The 12,795-nt window shown below is 44.5% G+C and overlaps 1 protein-coding gene across 2 annotated transcripts; it reads left to right on the forward strand.

Annotated features, from left to right (window-relative positions):
• Positions 1 to 67: 67 nt before the first annotated feature.
• Positions 68 to 11,453, forward strand: C4H11orf54 (chromosome 4 C11orf54 homolog). Of its 2 annotated transcripts, XM_053385602.1 has the most exons (9): positions 68 to 165; positions 1,862 to 1,956; positions 2,422 to 2,520; positions 6,065 to 6,138; positions 7,158 to 7,259; positions 8,316 to 8,492; positions 9,554 to 9,703; positions 10,648 to 10,764; positions 11,067 to 11,453. In XM_053385602.1, exons 2-9 carry the CDS (start codon positions 1,899 to 1,901, stop codon positions 11,238 to 11,240), a joined length of 951 nt encoding a protein of 316 aa, XP_053241577.1. In that variant the 5' UTR covers positions 68 to 165; positions 1,862 to 1,898; the 3' UTR covers positions 11,241 to 11,453. The 2 variants fall into 2 exon arrangements, with proteins under 2 accessions (XP_053241577.1, XP_053241578.1); XM_053385603.1 differs by lacking the exon at positions 68 to 165 and having other exon boundaries at positions 1,843 to 1,956.
• The last annotated feature ends 1,342 nt before the right edge of the window (positions 11,454 to 12,795 follow it).

Consider the following 12,795-nt stretch of genomic DNA (forward strand, 5'->3'; position numbering starts at 1 on the left):
TCGCGCCGCCATCTTGAGAGTGTCGACGGGTAGAAATGGGCGTGGCTGAGTGCGGCGCTCCAGCTGCGAGGTGATTGGGCGAGGGGCAGGTGACGCTGCCCTAGGAAAGAGGCAGTCGGAGAAAGGAACTTGAGACGGGAGCAGGGAGCTGAAGTTTGCATTCCTGTAAGTTGAAGCAGCCATGGGGCGGGGTGTGTGTCTGTATGCCAAGAATTTTTTGCACGGGTTGGGGGGATGCATGCTGAAATGCAATGCATGTTTTGCTCAGAAGTAAGCTCATTGAGACTGCCTGAGGAATTGGGCGTGGGTTTGTAAGGCGGGGCTGCAAACCCAGGCGCTTTGCTATCTATTGTTAGCATTGTTATTTTTTAAACTTCTTGCCCACCCGAGGTGCCTAGAGCGAGCTGCAGCCATGCAACATGGAGCTGGGCTTAAGCAACTTGTTAATTGTTAATGTGGACTAGATGTCCTTTAGGATCCCTTCCAACTCTACAACGTTGTGGTTAGTGTTGAAATCCCATTCTCCCTTTGTTGTTGTTGTTTAGTCGTTTAGTCGTGTCCGACTCTTCGTGACCCCATGGACCAGAGCACGGCAGGCACTCCTGTCTTCCACTGCTTCCCGCAGTTTGGTCAAACTCATGTTTGTAGCTTCGAGAACACTGTCCAACCATCTTGTCCTCTGTCGTCTCCTTCTCCTTGTGCCCTCCATCTTTCCCAACATCAGGGTCTTTTCCAGGGAGCCTTCTTTTCTCATGAGGTGGCCAAAGTATTGGAGCCTCAGCTTCAGGATCTGTCCTTCCAGTGAGCACTCAGGGCTGATTTCCTTCAGAATGGATAGGTTGGATCTTCTTGCAGTCCATGGGACTCTCAAGAGTCTCCTCCAGCACCAGAATTCAAAAGCATCCATTCTTCGGCGATCAGCCTTCTTTGTGGTCCAGCTCTCACTTCCATACATCACTACTGGGAAAACCATAGCTTTAACTATACGGACCTTTGAGCAAACTCTGTTGAAAACAACAAGGCTTACCTCTGTGTAGACCTATGCAGGTTTGCACTGAACTCAGAGGGACCAGGAGTTCTGAGCAAGCCTTAAGGTTGCACTGCCTGTTTCCTTGTTAATGGATAACTGCAACCTTCGTCCCAGAAACACACTGGGGAAACCACATAAGGCAGTTGTTGGGTGAGTGACGGGGGCATCCAGGTGAGGATGTTGTCCCCTCCATCCCATGAACCACAACCCCTAGATTACATTAATTATGCTAATTTGTAGAATCTGAGACAAGACAAAATGTCTAGGTGCTATTCTCCTCATTTTTGTGTGTCAGAAATTAGCCTACTGCTGCAATCCTAATCCCATTTAGCTGGAAGTAAATCCCATTGAATTTAATAGGATATGCGTCTGAGCAAAGCTGCAAAAGGAAGAACATGATAGCGGTTTGTATAAATTAGTGGTTGGAAGAAAATCTTAATTTAGGTGCTAAATGGAAACCCAGCAATGTGTTGTTCTTTTATTTGGTGTATGATTAATGGAGTGGTGTCAGGCTGCTGAGTTTCGTAACCCTCTTAGTCAGGGACAATGGAAAGGGAACAAGATTTCAGAGAGCAGCTGGGGAAAATAGACATGTTGAAAGCTTGGGAAATGTGCAGCCTTGAAAACGGACTATTTGCACAGCTAGGTTTCTAGTTACTCAGGATGCAGCCTCACATAACATGAGCGATGCCTGTATCCCAAATAGTAACTGAAAAGGTATATTGTAAAAAGCCTGTGCAAACACGCACAGCTTGTATTTAATCACTAAACTTATGTGTTCATTAACAGACCTTGTAAGCTGTTCTGGGGTGTACTCTGATCTCTCCGCAGCTTAGCTTTTGAGTTTGCTTCGTGAAATAAGAAAAAGATGGCCAATGTTGAGATGTTTGCTTTTCATGTACCTAGCCTGGAAGAACTTGTTGGAGGTGAGTAGATATGACTCTTTGATGTTACAGAAATGTTGTCACGTACAAAATGGGAGGGGAAACTTCTGGAGTCTCCAGTGGAAGCGAGTTCCATAGTTTAACGATGAGCTGCATGAAGTAGTAGTTTCTTTTCTCTGTCCTTCCTCTTCCAACATGCTGTTTCTTGGGACGTCCAAGAGTTCTAGGAAGGGAGAAAAACTTAGCTCTGTCCACTAGTCCTATGCCTAATGAGAAGAGGCAATAAATAACTAAGCTCTTTCCTGCACTACTATTGCACCACCCAGAAGGTGTTTGAATGTTGGGTGCGCATTTTAATATGATATCCTTGCTTTGCTGAGTTGGTGCTTTTGCACTTCACCGTCTTGCTGAATTGGTGCTTTTTGTTTTGTTTTGTTTCGTTGCAGAAAGCTTGTCCTAAGTATTTCTAAAGACAACAGTAATAATGCACTCTTTACCTTCTTCTAGTTTTGCAAAATGGACTTAAAGAAAACTTTGCAGATGTTCAGGTTTCTGTAGTGGACTGCCCTGATCTGACTAAAGAACCCTTCACATTTCCTGTTAAAGGTAATTAGTGAAATCTATGAAATGTCTATTTCACAGAGGACTTCTGTTCAAGGTGCCAGCCAGCCGCGTCCTTTTCCAGGATACTCCATTGGGTTCCTCTTCTTCCCCTGCTCCCACTTTTGTCTCCTTATCCTCCTCAAAAAGTTAATCCACATTGTGTTGAGCATACCTAGTCCCCATCTTGGGTGTAGCCAGCATTTATGTTGTGGGGACAGAACCTCAGTTAAGTAGTTTAACTGTTTTACTTGATTTAGGGAGAGCAGCTGCCCCCCTGGCTATGTCCATGTTCCCCACTGGGATGTTTTTGAGTGTCCCCACTTTTCTTGGGGGGTGGTTCTTTTTTAAAAAGAAATCACTTCCAAAACCCTCCAGGATTCCTCTGAGCCTGCTGAGACTTCCAGGGATAGGGAACCTCAACCCGACCCAAAAAGTTTAAAAAATTACTGGTCTAAATGTAAAGGGACCCCTGACCATTAGGTGCAGTCGTGACCGACTCTGGGGTTGCGACGCTCATGTCGCTTGATTGGCCGAGGGAGCCAGCGAACAGCTTCCGGGTCATGTGGCCAGCATGACTAAGCCGCTTCTGGTGGACCAGAGCAACGCACGGAAACGCTGTTTACCTTCCTGCCAGAGCGGTACCTATTTATCTACTTGCACTTTGACGTGTTTTCGAACTGCTAGGTGGGCAGGAGCTGGGACCGAGCTCGAGTAGCAGGTTTTAAGCTGAATAAACAAAAAACGAAGGTATTGGAAAAAAATCTAACAGTTGCGGAAAGAGAGAGGTTTCAGAGTGAAACCGGATTAATGGTAGCAAATAAAGTGAAATACCTGGGGATTAATTTAACACCTAAGAATATTTAAAGACAATTATGAGAAATGTTGGACTGAAATTAAGAAAGATTTAGAAATATGGTCAAATTTGAGACTTTCCTTGTTAGGCCGAATTGCTGTTATTAAGATGAATGTTTTGCCAAGAATGTTGTTTTTGTTTCAAACATTGCAGATTGTGGACAAAATGGACTGTTTCAAGAGGTGGCAGAAAGATATATCTAGATTTGTCTGGCAGGGCAAAAAGCCCAGAATAAAATTTAAGATATTAACTGATGCAAAAGAAAGAGGGGGGTTTGCCCTGCCGGACTTAAAACTGTATTATGAATCAGCGGCTTTTTGCTGGCTGAAAGACTGGCTACTTCTTGAGAACACAGACATTTTGGACTTGGAAGGGTTCAATAATAGGTTTGGTTGGCATGCATATATATGGTATGACAAGGTAAAGACTCATAAAGGTTTCAAGAGTCATATTGTTAGGAAGGCACTATACAATGTCTGGATTCGGTATAAAGACTTGTTGGAAAATAAAACCCCCAGGTGGTTGTCACCAATGGAAGCAAAGGAAGTGAAAAAACTTAATATGGAATCTAAATGGCCAAAGTATTGGGAAATTATAGAACAAGAGGGGGGAAAGGTGAAACTACAGAGTTACGAGAAATTGAAGTCCAAAGTAAGAGACTGGCTTCACTATTACCAGATAAATGAAGTATTCAAACAGGACAGGAAAATCGGCTTCCAGGTGGAAAGATCAAAATTAGAAACAGAATTGTTAGAACCCAATACTAAGAATTTGTCAAGAATGTACAACTTGCTGTTGAAATGGAATACACAGGATGAAACGGTTAAGTCAGCTATGATTAAATGGGCACAAGATATTGGTCATGACATTATGTTTGCTGACTGGGAACAGTTATGGACCACCGGTATAAAGTTCACGGCATGTAATGCCTTAAGAGAGAATATTATGAAAATGATTTATAGGTGGTACATGACCCCAGTCAAGCTTGCAAAAATCTATCATTTGCCCAATAACAAATGTTGGAAATGTAATGAAACTGAAGGTACTTTCTATCACCTTTGGTGGACGTGCCCAAGGATTAAGGTCTTCTGGGAAATGATCTATAATGAAATTAAGAAGGTGCTTAAGTGTACCTTTCATAAGAAACCAGAGGCTTTTCTCCTGGGCATGGCAGGCCAATTGGTGTCAAAGAAAGATAGGACGTTTTTTATGTACGCTACAACAGCAGCAAGAGTTTTACTAGCAAAGTATTGGAAGACACAAGAACTACCCACGCTGGAAGAGTGGCAGACGAAGGTGATTGACTATATGGGACTGGCGGAGATGACGGGCAGAATCCGTGACCAAGGGAAAGAGACGGTGGAAGAAGACTGGAAGAAATTTAAATTTTATCTTAAGAACTGTTGTAAAATTATTGAGTGTTAAAATGTCATGGGTAAGGTAAACCAGATTTGCAGCGATAAATGATTGGATAAGAGAAAAAAGGCTAAAGAAAGGGAATTATAAGTAATTTAGATCAGGGGTTGCTGAAAAAGTTTAAAACAGGGATGCAGAAAAGGGAGGCATGGGGAAGTCGATGAAATTGGGTATAAGGAAAAAAGGTTATGAAATTATACATGTTTATATGTTTGTTTGTTTTTGTATTGTTATTTGTAATGTCTTATAATATATGTTGGAAAATCAATAAAAATTTTATAAAAAAAAAAAAAGGAGCAGGGACCGAGCAACGGGAGCTCACCCCATCATGGGGATTCGAACCGCCAACCTTCTGATCGACAAGTCCTAGGCTCTGTGGTTTAACCCACAGCGCCACCCGCGTTCCAATTTCTGACCTACAACGCCCATAATTCCTGACTATTGGGTGTTCTTGCTAGGGCTAATGGGAGTTGTAGTGTAACAACACCTTGCGGACCACAAGCTCCCCACTGATCCACATAATGACACTCACAACCTGAAATGGGGGCGGTGGCGATGTTGATATAACATAGGCAGGTCCAATGCTGCAAACATGTCATAAGTTCGAGATTCCTTTGGTTATTCGTTGTCTCAAAGTTGGGAGAAGATGGAGCCTTTAATGGCTGTGCTTGAAGAAGAAAGCCTCTGCATTTTATACTAGTGATCTATTTTCTTTACTAAACTAGGTCCAGCAGCCGCTGGCCAAATAATAATAATAATAATTATTATTTGTATCCCGCCCTCCCTGGCCAAAGCCGAGCTCAGAGCAGCTGATATCATATAAATAAGACAATATGCGTAATACAGTATACAATACGCAAATAAAATAACATTCAACATTCATTAAAATAATATAGAATAATAGTAAATATGAATAATAGTAAATATCGGCATTTCAAAATTAAACAGACATCCACTCTTAACAGTTACAATAAGTAATTTCTAAACTCCAATCAATAAAACACAGCAAACCACAGTGCACAACCTAATACAGTACAAAATGAGAAGCTGAGACTGGAGGGTGGGGTAAGGCAGGTGGAAGGAGGGCTTGCCTGATGGAGTCTCTCCCTGACCAGCAGAGCATAGAGGCAGCGGCCTTCCCTATTATTTGCCCACCGCTGGCTAGTGCAGATTCATAATGGCGCTAAATTGCTAATGGGGAGCATTTTGCCCTTGAGATGTTCTTGGACTCACCACCTAGCTTTCTGAAGAAACTAAACTCTTTTGGTCGCCTTGCAGGTATTTGCGGCAAGCCTAGAATCGCCGACGTGGGCGGCGTTCCATACCTTTTGCCTCTTGTACAAAAAGAGAAGGTGAGTTGTTACTACTTGTGGCCACATAACAGATCTGCCTGCAAACATGGGATTTGTATCTAATGTGAGTTGTACTCTAGATCCATTGAAATTGTTGGATAATGACTAACTTATGTCCATTAATTTCAGTGCATGGCATCCCAACAAAGCAGACTTCAGCTGTGCAATGGAACTTCCCTTCTCGCTGTGTGCTCCCCATGACCCCAGATCTGTTCTGGGGGTTCCCTGAACTCTCCAGAGCAGGGGTCGGCAAGGTTTACCTCGTCTGGGCCGGCTCACTCGCTTGGAGATCGCTCCGTGGGCTGGATCGTGTCTGCACAGACGCAATTTTTGGCGTCTGCGCAGACGCGATTTTCGGTGCCACGGAAGTGAGTTCCTGCTCCGCGCCGTGCCGGTTTAGCGCAGCATACAGGGACTTGCCGACTGGGCGGCTCGGTTTGGGGGTGGCTCGGGGGCCGTTTAAACGACCTCCGTGGGCCTCAGGTTTCCGACCCCTGCTCCAGAGCATATTTGGGGAGTGGGAGGGAGCATGGAGAGAGGAGGCGGGGAGGGCAAGTTCCATTGGGCAAGGAGAGATGCTTGTGCTGGTGGATTTACTTTGTTAGATATTACTTTGTTAGATACAGTGGTACCTCAGGTTAAGTACTTAATTCGTTCCAGAGGTCCATTCTTAACCTGAAACTGTTCTTAACCTGAAGCACCACTTTAGCTAATCGGGCCTCCTGCTGCTGCCGCGCCACTGGAGCCCGATTTCTGTTCTTATCCTGAAGCAAAGTTCTTAACCTGAAGCACTATTTCTGGGTTAGTGGAGTGTGTAACCTGAAGCGTATGTAACCTGAAGCATATCTAACCCGAGGTACCACTGTATGTCCAAGTGGGCTTACTCTTGAGTGGGACTTAGCTCTCCCACTGAGCTTATGGTCCTTCTGTTATGCGCCTTCAAAGCATGTCCCGGGCATAGATTATCCAACGGAGAACAGCAATTCTAGTGAAAAACCCAACACACCTTTCTTGTTTAGGTTTATGACCTGAACACAATTGCAAAGGAAATGCAGCTACCGGGAGCTTTCTTTCTCGGAGCTGGAGCAGCTTCATCCAGAGTTGTCGGAGGCAACGCTGAGGTAGGTAAATATTAGCTCTTAACATGTATGCCAGACTTGATCAAGAGAGCCAGTGTAATGATTGAGAGGGCTCATCTGGAGAGGTCTGGGTTCAGGCTCCTGCTCAAGTGACCTTGGGCCAAGGCCAGGCTGCATGTGACGTTAAAAACGTGCCTTCCTTTATTTCTTTAAATGAGCTGTATGTCGGCTGCTTAATAAAGGATAAACAAATCTCTAAGCAGCTTATGTGAAATTGTTTAAAATACCTAATTAAAATGCATTGTAAACTGCTGAGAGACTACGGCGGTAAAGCGGTACATAAATTGTTTAAATAAAACCAACAAGCTTTAAAAGCAAATAGGCACAATAAAAGGATCAAAATAGAGTAGGGTTGTCATATTTTTCAGTTTTGCCCAAAGTTGACATTTTTGAGCTATTTTTAAGGGAAATCAGCTAAAACAACACTGCTGACATGGGGTGCCATGAGTCTGGATTTTCCCTGAATAATTTGGCTGATTTCCGCCCAGACACTACTCCCGACTGCAGTATTCCATGTTTGTCCGGGAAATTCCGGGCATATGGCAACCCTAAAATAGAGGGCACAAGGTAAGCTCCCAAGGGTCTTATCCCTTTGGGACTTGAGCCATGTAAGTTGGTACAGTATTTCAACTTAGAATGCTCAAAATCCAGTGGTAAACACTAAATCATCTCGGTACATAGAGCTTCTTTCAGAAGAAAGGTTCCCTTCGTTAACTGGACTCAAATCCTGCTTGCACACTACTTAATTTCAATGGAACCTAGGCTGAAATCCCTATACCTGCTTATCAGCAGGTCAGCCCCACCCACTCTGAACTTCACATGAATTATTTCTGATTAGACACATATAGGACTGCACGGTTCAGGACCTCCGCCTTCCTCTGAATAGTACATTCTATATTTAAAGAAACCGTAACCTGGAGTGTCAGTGGGTGGTTCTTTTTATTGATCGCGATGCCCGATAAACAGAGCAGATCCATTCAGGAAAGTTACTTTTCTCTCTCTCTCTCTCTCTCTCTCTCTCTCTCTCTCTCTCTCTAGCTTATCCCTATCGTTCAAGCTAAAAATGAGAAAAAGCCAGCTGTCAATCGGAGTTACTTGGCCAAGATTAATCCGGAGGATGGTGGGTGCTTGCTGGAACAGTACAGCTCCAAATATAAGGATTGTGAATTTGGGCTGCTGGCCAACTTGTACGCCAGTGAAGGCCTTCCTGGCAAGGTATATGGTCTCATTGAGTTGAACGCATACAGTCTTTGCATGTAGTTGCAGGTGGAGAGCACTTGCTGGTTGTCCCAGATCCAGTCCCTAACATCTCCAGGTACAGCTAGGAAAGACCCTACCTGGAACCCTGGAGAAGCCTAGTTTGTGGTGAGTAAAGAAGAATTGAGTTTGGATTTGATATCCCGCTTTATCACTACCCGAAGGAATCTCAAAGCGGCTAACATTCTCCTTTCCTTTCCTCCCCCACATCAAACACTCTGTGAGGTGAGTGGGGCTGAGAGACTTCAGAGAAGTGTTACTAGCCCAAGGTCACCCAGCAGCTGCACGTGGAGGAGCGGGGAATCGAACCCAGTTCACCAGATTACGAGTCCACCGCTCTTAACCACTACACCACACTGGCTCTTTAGGGACCCCTGACCACTAGGTCCAGTCGTGACTGACTCTGGGGTTGCGGCACTCATCTCGCTTTATTGGCCGAGGGAGCAGGCGTACAGCTTCCGGGTCATGTGGCCAGCATGACTGAGCCGCTTCTGGCGAACCAGAGCAGCGCACGGAAACGCCGTTTACCTTCCCACCAGAGGAAGTATTTATCTACTTGCACTTTGACGTGCTTTCAAACTGCTAGGTTGGCAGGAGCAGGGACCGAGCAACGGGAGCTCACCCCGTCGCAGGGATTCGAACCGCCGACCTTCTGATTAGCAAGTCCTAGGCTCTGTGGTTTAACCCACAGCGCCACCCTCCTCCCTTTGTGGTGAATAGCCTCCATCATAAATTCATTTGAGTTGTGTTAAAGGAAACTGTTCTTTCTGAGGTTTCAGGCGAATGATAGCACTGCTCTGACTGAATTGCTGTGGGGCAGGTAGTGACAGTACTTGCTGTTTAGGAAAGAAGCTTTATGTAGCTACGAAGCCTTCTTACAATATTTCTGAGAGCTATGCTGTATATTAAAATATGCTGTGTTGCTTTTTTTCAAAACAGGAATTGAAAGTTGCATAATCAACATTTTCATGCCGACTAGTGCCCATAATATAAACACAGCTTCTCTCCTTTTTTTAAAGGTCATTGAAGTGAAAGCAAATCGAAGAACTGGGGAGCAGAATTTCATATCCTGTATGAGGAAAGCCTTAGAAAAATATTACGGTGACAAACCAGTTGGCATGGGAGGGACATTTGTTATCCAGAAAGGAAAAGCAAAAATTCATATTATGGTAAGTAATAAATAAGTAATGGTTCTCTTCCCTTGTTCTTTAAGAGTATACAACAGCGGTACAACTGCCATGATAAACAAGGTCTAGGTTTCTGCATAGGAGGAAAAAATACATGTAGAAAGTATTCTGAATTGCAAACTTGTGTTTGCTGTATGCATTTTGAACTTATAGCCACTTGGTGAGTGTCTCAGGCGCCCAAACCAACAGCAGATAAGGAAGGGTGCTGGAGTCGCTTGTTGAAATGAATCAAGGTTTGAAAGTCAACAACAAACCATGGCTTCAGACTGTGGTTTGTTGGCAATAAACAAACCATAGTTACTATGCAGGATGGCCCTGTGTCCTACTTTATAGCCCCCTATTTTCAAAGAGCTGTAAGAAGATAGTCCTCTTTTTAAAGTTGTCCTCTTTTTGAAGGACTGGCCAGTTTAAGTCTGGTTTAAAGTTTTAAAAATACCCCTCAAGGAGCGGCTGGGAAAACCCAGACAGATGGGCAGGGTATAATAAATTATTATTATTAGTAGCAGTATTATTAAGAGAGAGACCAGGGGTCTTGAAGTGCCTCATCAACACTTTGCATCTAGAAAGAGAGGTAGGCCAGGTGGGCCCAGTCTTGCCCACTATGGTGAGATGTAGGATATTTTTCTGATGGACATTACCAGGCTGACCTTTGCTCCAACATTCCCAACTTTTCCTTTCCTCAAATATACAGTGGTACCTTGGGTTAAGAACTTAATTCGTTCTGGAGGTCCGTTCTTAACCTGAAACTGTTCTTAACCTGAGGTACCACTTTAGCTAATGGAGCCTCCTGCTGCCGCTGCTGTGCAATTTCTGTTCTCATCCTGAAGCAAAGTTCTTAACCTGAGGTACTATTTCTGGGTTAGCAGAGTCTGTAACCTGAAGCATCTGTAACCCGAGGTACCACTGTAGTTGTGTTTTTCCTACAGCCCTCAGAATTTTCTGCCTGTCCTTTGAAAACGGATGAGGACGTGAACAACTGGCTCAAGTTTTATGAAATGAAGGCTCCGCTAATTTGCCAACCCGTTTTGGTTTCCCATGATCCAGTAAGTCGTTGGCATACGGCGTGGGTTCTCTTGGGTGTGCTCTGCGGGGGGGGGGGGAATGTTGGCTTGTCTAACCACGCAGACATTATTGGGGGTCACAACCAACCCCTGTGGGGAGCATTCCAGCATATCGCTTTCTGTCTGCAATCTGAATTGTTACAGCGCAGCAACCGGGCAGTTCTTTGCCTTGTTTTCTGATTCTCTTTTCATAAATTCATTATAAGGAATCATATAACGGAGGGCTGGGCCTGCGGCATGGCCTTGTCCCTGAGCTTGATTTTACTTCTTCCTATATTCCCCAGGGGTTTGATCTGCGCCTCGAGCACACGCACTGCTTCAGCCACCATGGTGAGGGAGGCCATTACCACCAGGACACGACCCCAGAGACCGTCGAGTACCTGGGGTATTTTCAAGCCGCCGAGTTTCTCTTCCGAATTGACAAGCCCAAAGAGACACACATGGTTGGCCGGGATTAAAGCGAGACGGGGTCAGGTTGCAGCGGGAAGCCAGCTCGGCCAAGGAACAGGAGGTCTGGCGAATTGGTAGAAATTTGCCTTTAACCGGAATGAAATGTCGGTCACAAGATGGACTCCAATAACCACAGGAAGATAGCACTTATTTTGCTTGTTCTCGAGGGGGGATGGCATGTAATTAATGGGTGATTGGAAATACAGATGAATTTAATTTGATGACAAGGAACACCTGGAGTCAATTACTTAATTGCCGGGAGGGTTGTCTCTACCAGCTGTTTTCTCAACTTCCTACTTTCTTTCATTAATAACAATTTTTACAAACAGGCCACTGAGTGGAAGGTGAGTTCTTCCCCATTGTTTTTTTTTTTTGTTGTTGTTGTTTAGTAAGTCCAGCAGCGACATACACATATAACAAATACAGTGGTACCTCGGGTTACATACGCTTCAGGTTACGCACTCCACTAACCCAGAAATAGTGCTTCAGGTTAAGAACTTTGCTTCAGGATAAGAACAGAAATCGGGCTCCGGCTGCGTGATGGCAGCAGGAGGCCCCATTAGCTAAAGTGGTGCTTCAGGTTAAGAACAGTTTCAGGTTAAGAACGGACCTCAGGAACGAATTAAGTACTTAACCCGAGGTACCACTGTATATTGCCATTTTGTCCATAGCTGAAACACCTGAGAGGGGGGAGGGGAGAGAGATCAGGGGGAAGGATTGTTTTCTGTAAGCCCTTCTCCTCTGTTTTGGAGCCTGCCTGCCTCCTGCCCCAAGCCGCTTCAGGAAAGAGAGGGTGATATCGTCTCTTTGAGCAAGCAGCACCTCCAAATGGACCAGTCTGGGCCTGAGGCTGCCGGTTGCCGAACCTCCCTTGCTTTAACACCAACAAATTCAAAAGTGCAAGGTTCCCTCATGATAGTCTCAGCCACACACCCTTGCAGCCGTATCCCTCAGTAACTCATCCCACGCCTACAAATTTGCGGCATAGAAATGATGTGACCATCCCCAAACAGGATTTGGATGCAGCAGAGAGAATACGTGGAGCGGAGATGGACTGGTGGTTTTTATATATAATAATAATAATTTATATAATAATTTATTATTTATACCCCGCCCATCTGGCTGAGTTTCCCCAGCCACATAGAAGAGCACAGCAAATTTCAATGATTCACACAGAGATCTGAAAAACACACTTTTTATTATTTGGGCAAGTCTCCAGCTTACAGCATAATCCTAACCGTCTACTTAAGGCCTATTGAATTCAGTGGGGTTACTTCCTTGTACATGGGACTCACGTTGCTGCGTTAGCAAGAGAGCCAAAAGTTGGACTGGAGCGCTGAATTTATTCTTGGTTTTCCTCCTGACTTTGGGTTGCAACAAAACCACACGTCTCTTATTTACTCAATTGCCCATTTCACCCATGGGTGCTTCATTTGGGTGTGACGCTTTTTCTTAGCACTTCTTGTCCCAGATGAAACATCTTAAAATTGCACTTGAATCTATTATTTTAACCATTTTTTTCCAGGCAGGATAGGCAAACTCCCCCCCCCCCATGCACATAAA

The sequence above is a fragment of the Podarcis raffonei genome, chromosome 4 (assembly GCF_027172205.1).
Source record: "Podarcis raffonei isolate rPodRaf1 chromosome 4, rPodRaf1.pri, whole genome shotgun sequence".
NCBI classification, from domain to species: Eukaryota; Metazoa; Chordata; class Lepidosauria; order Squamata; family Lacertidae; genus Podarcis; species Podarcis raffonei.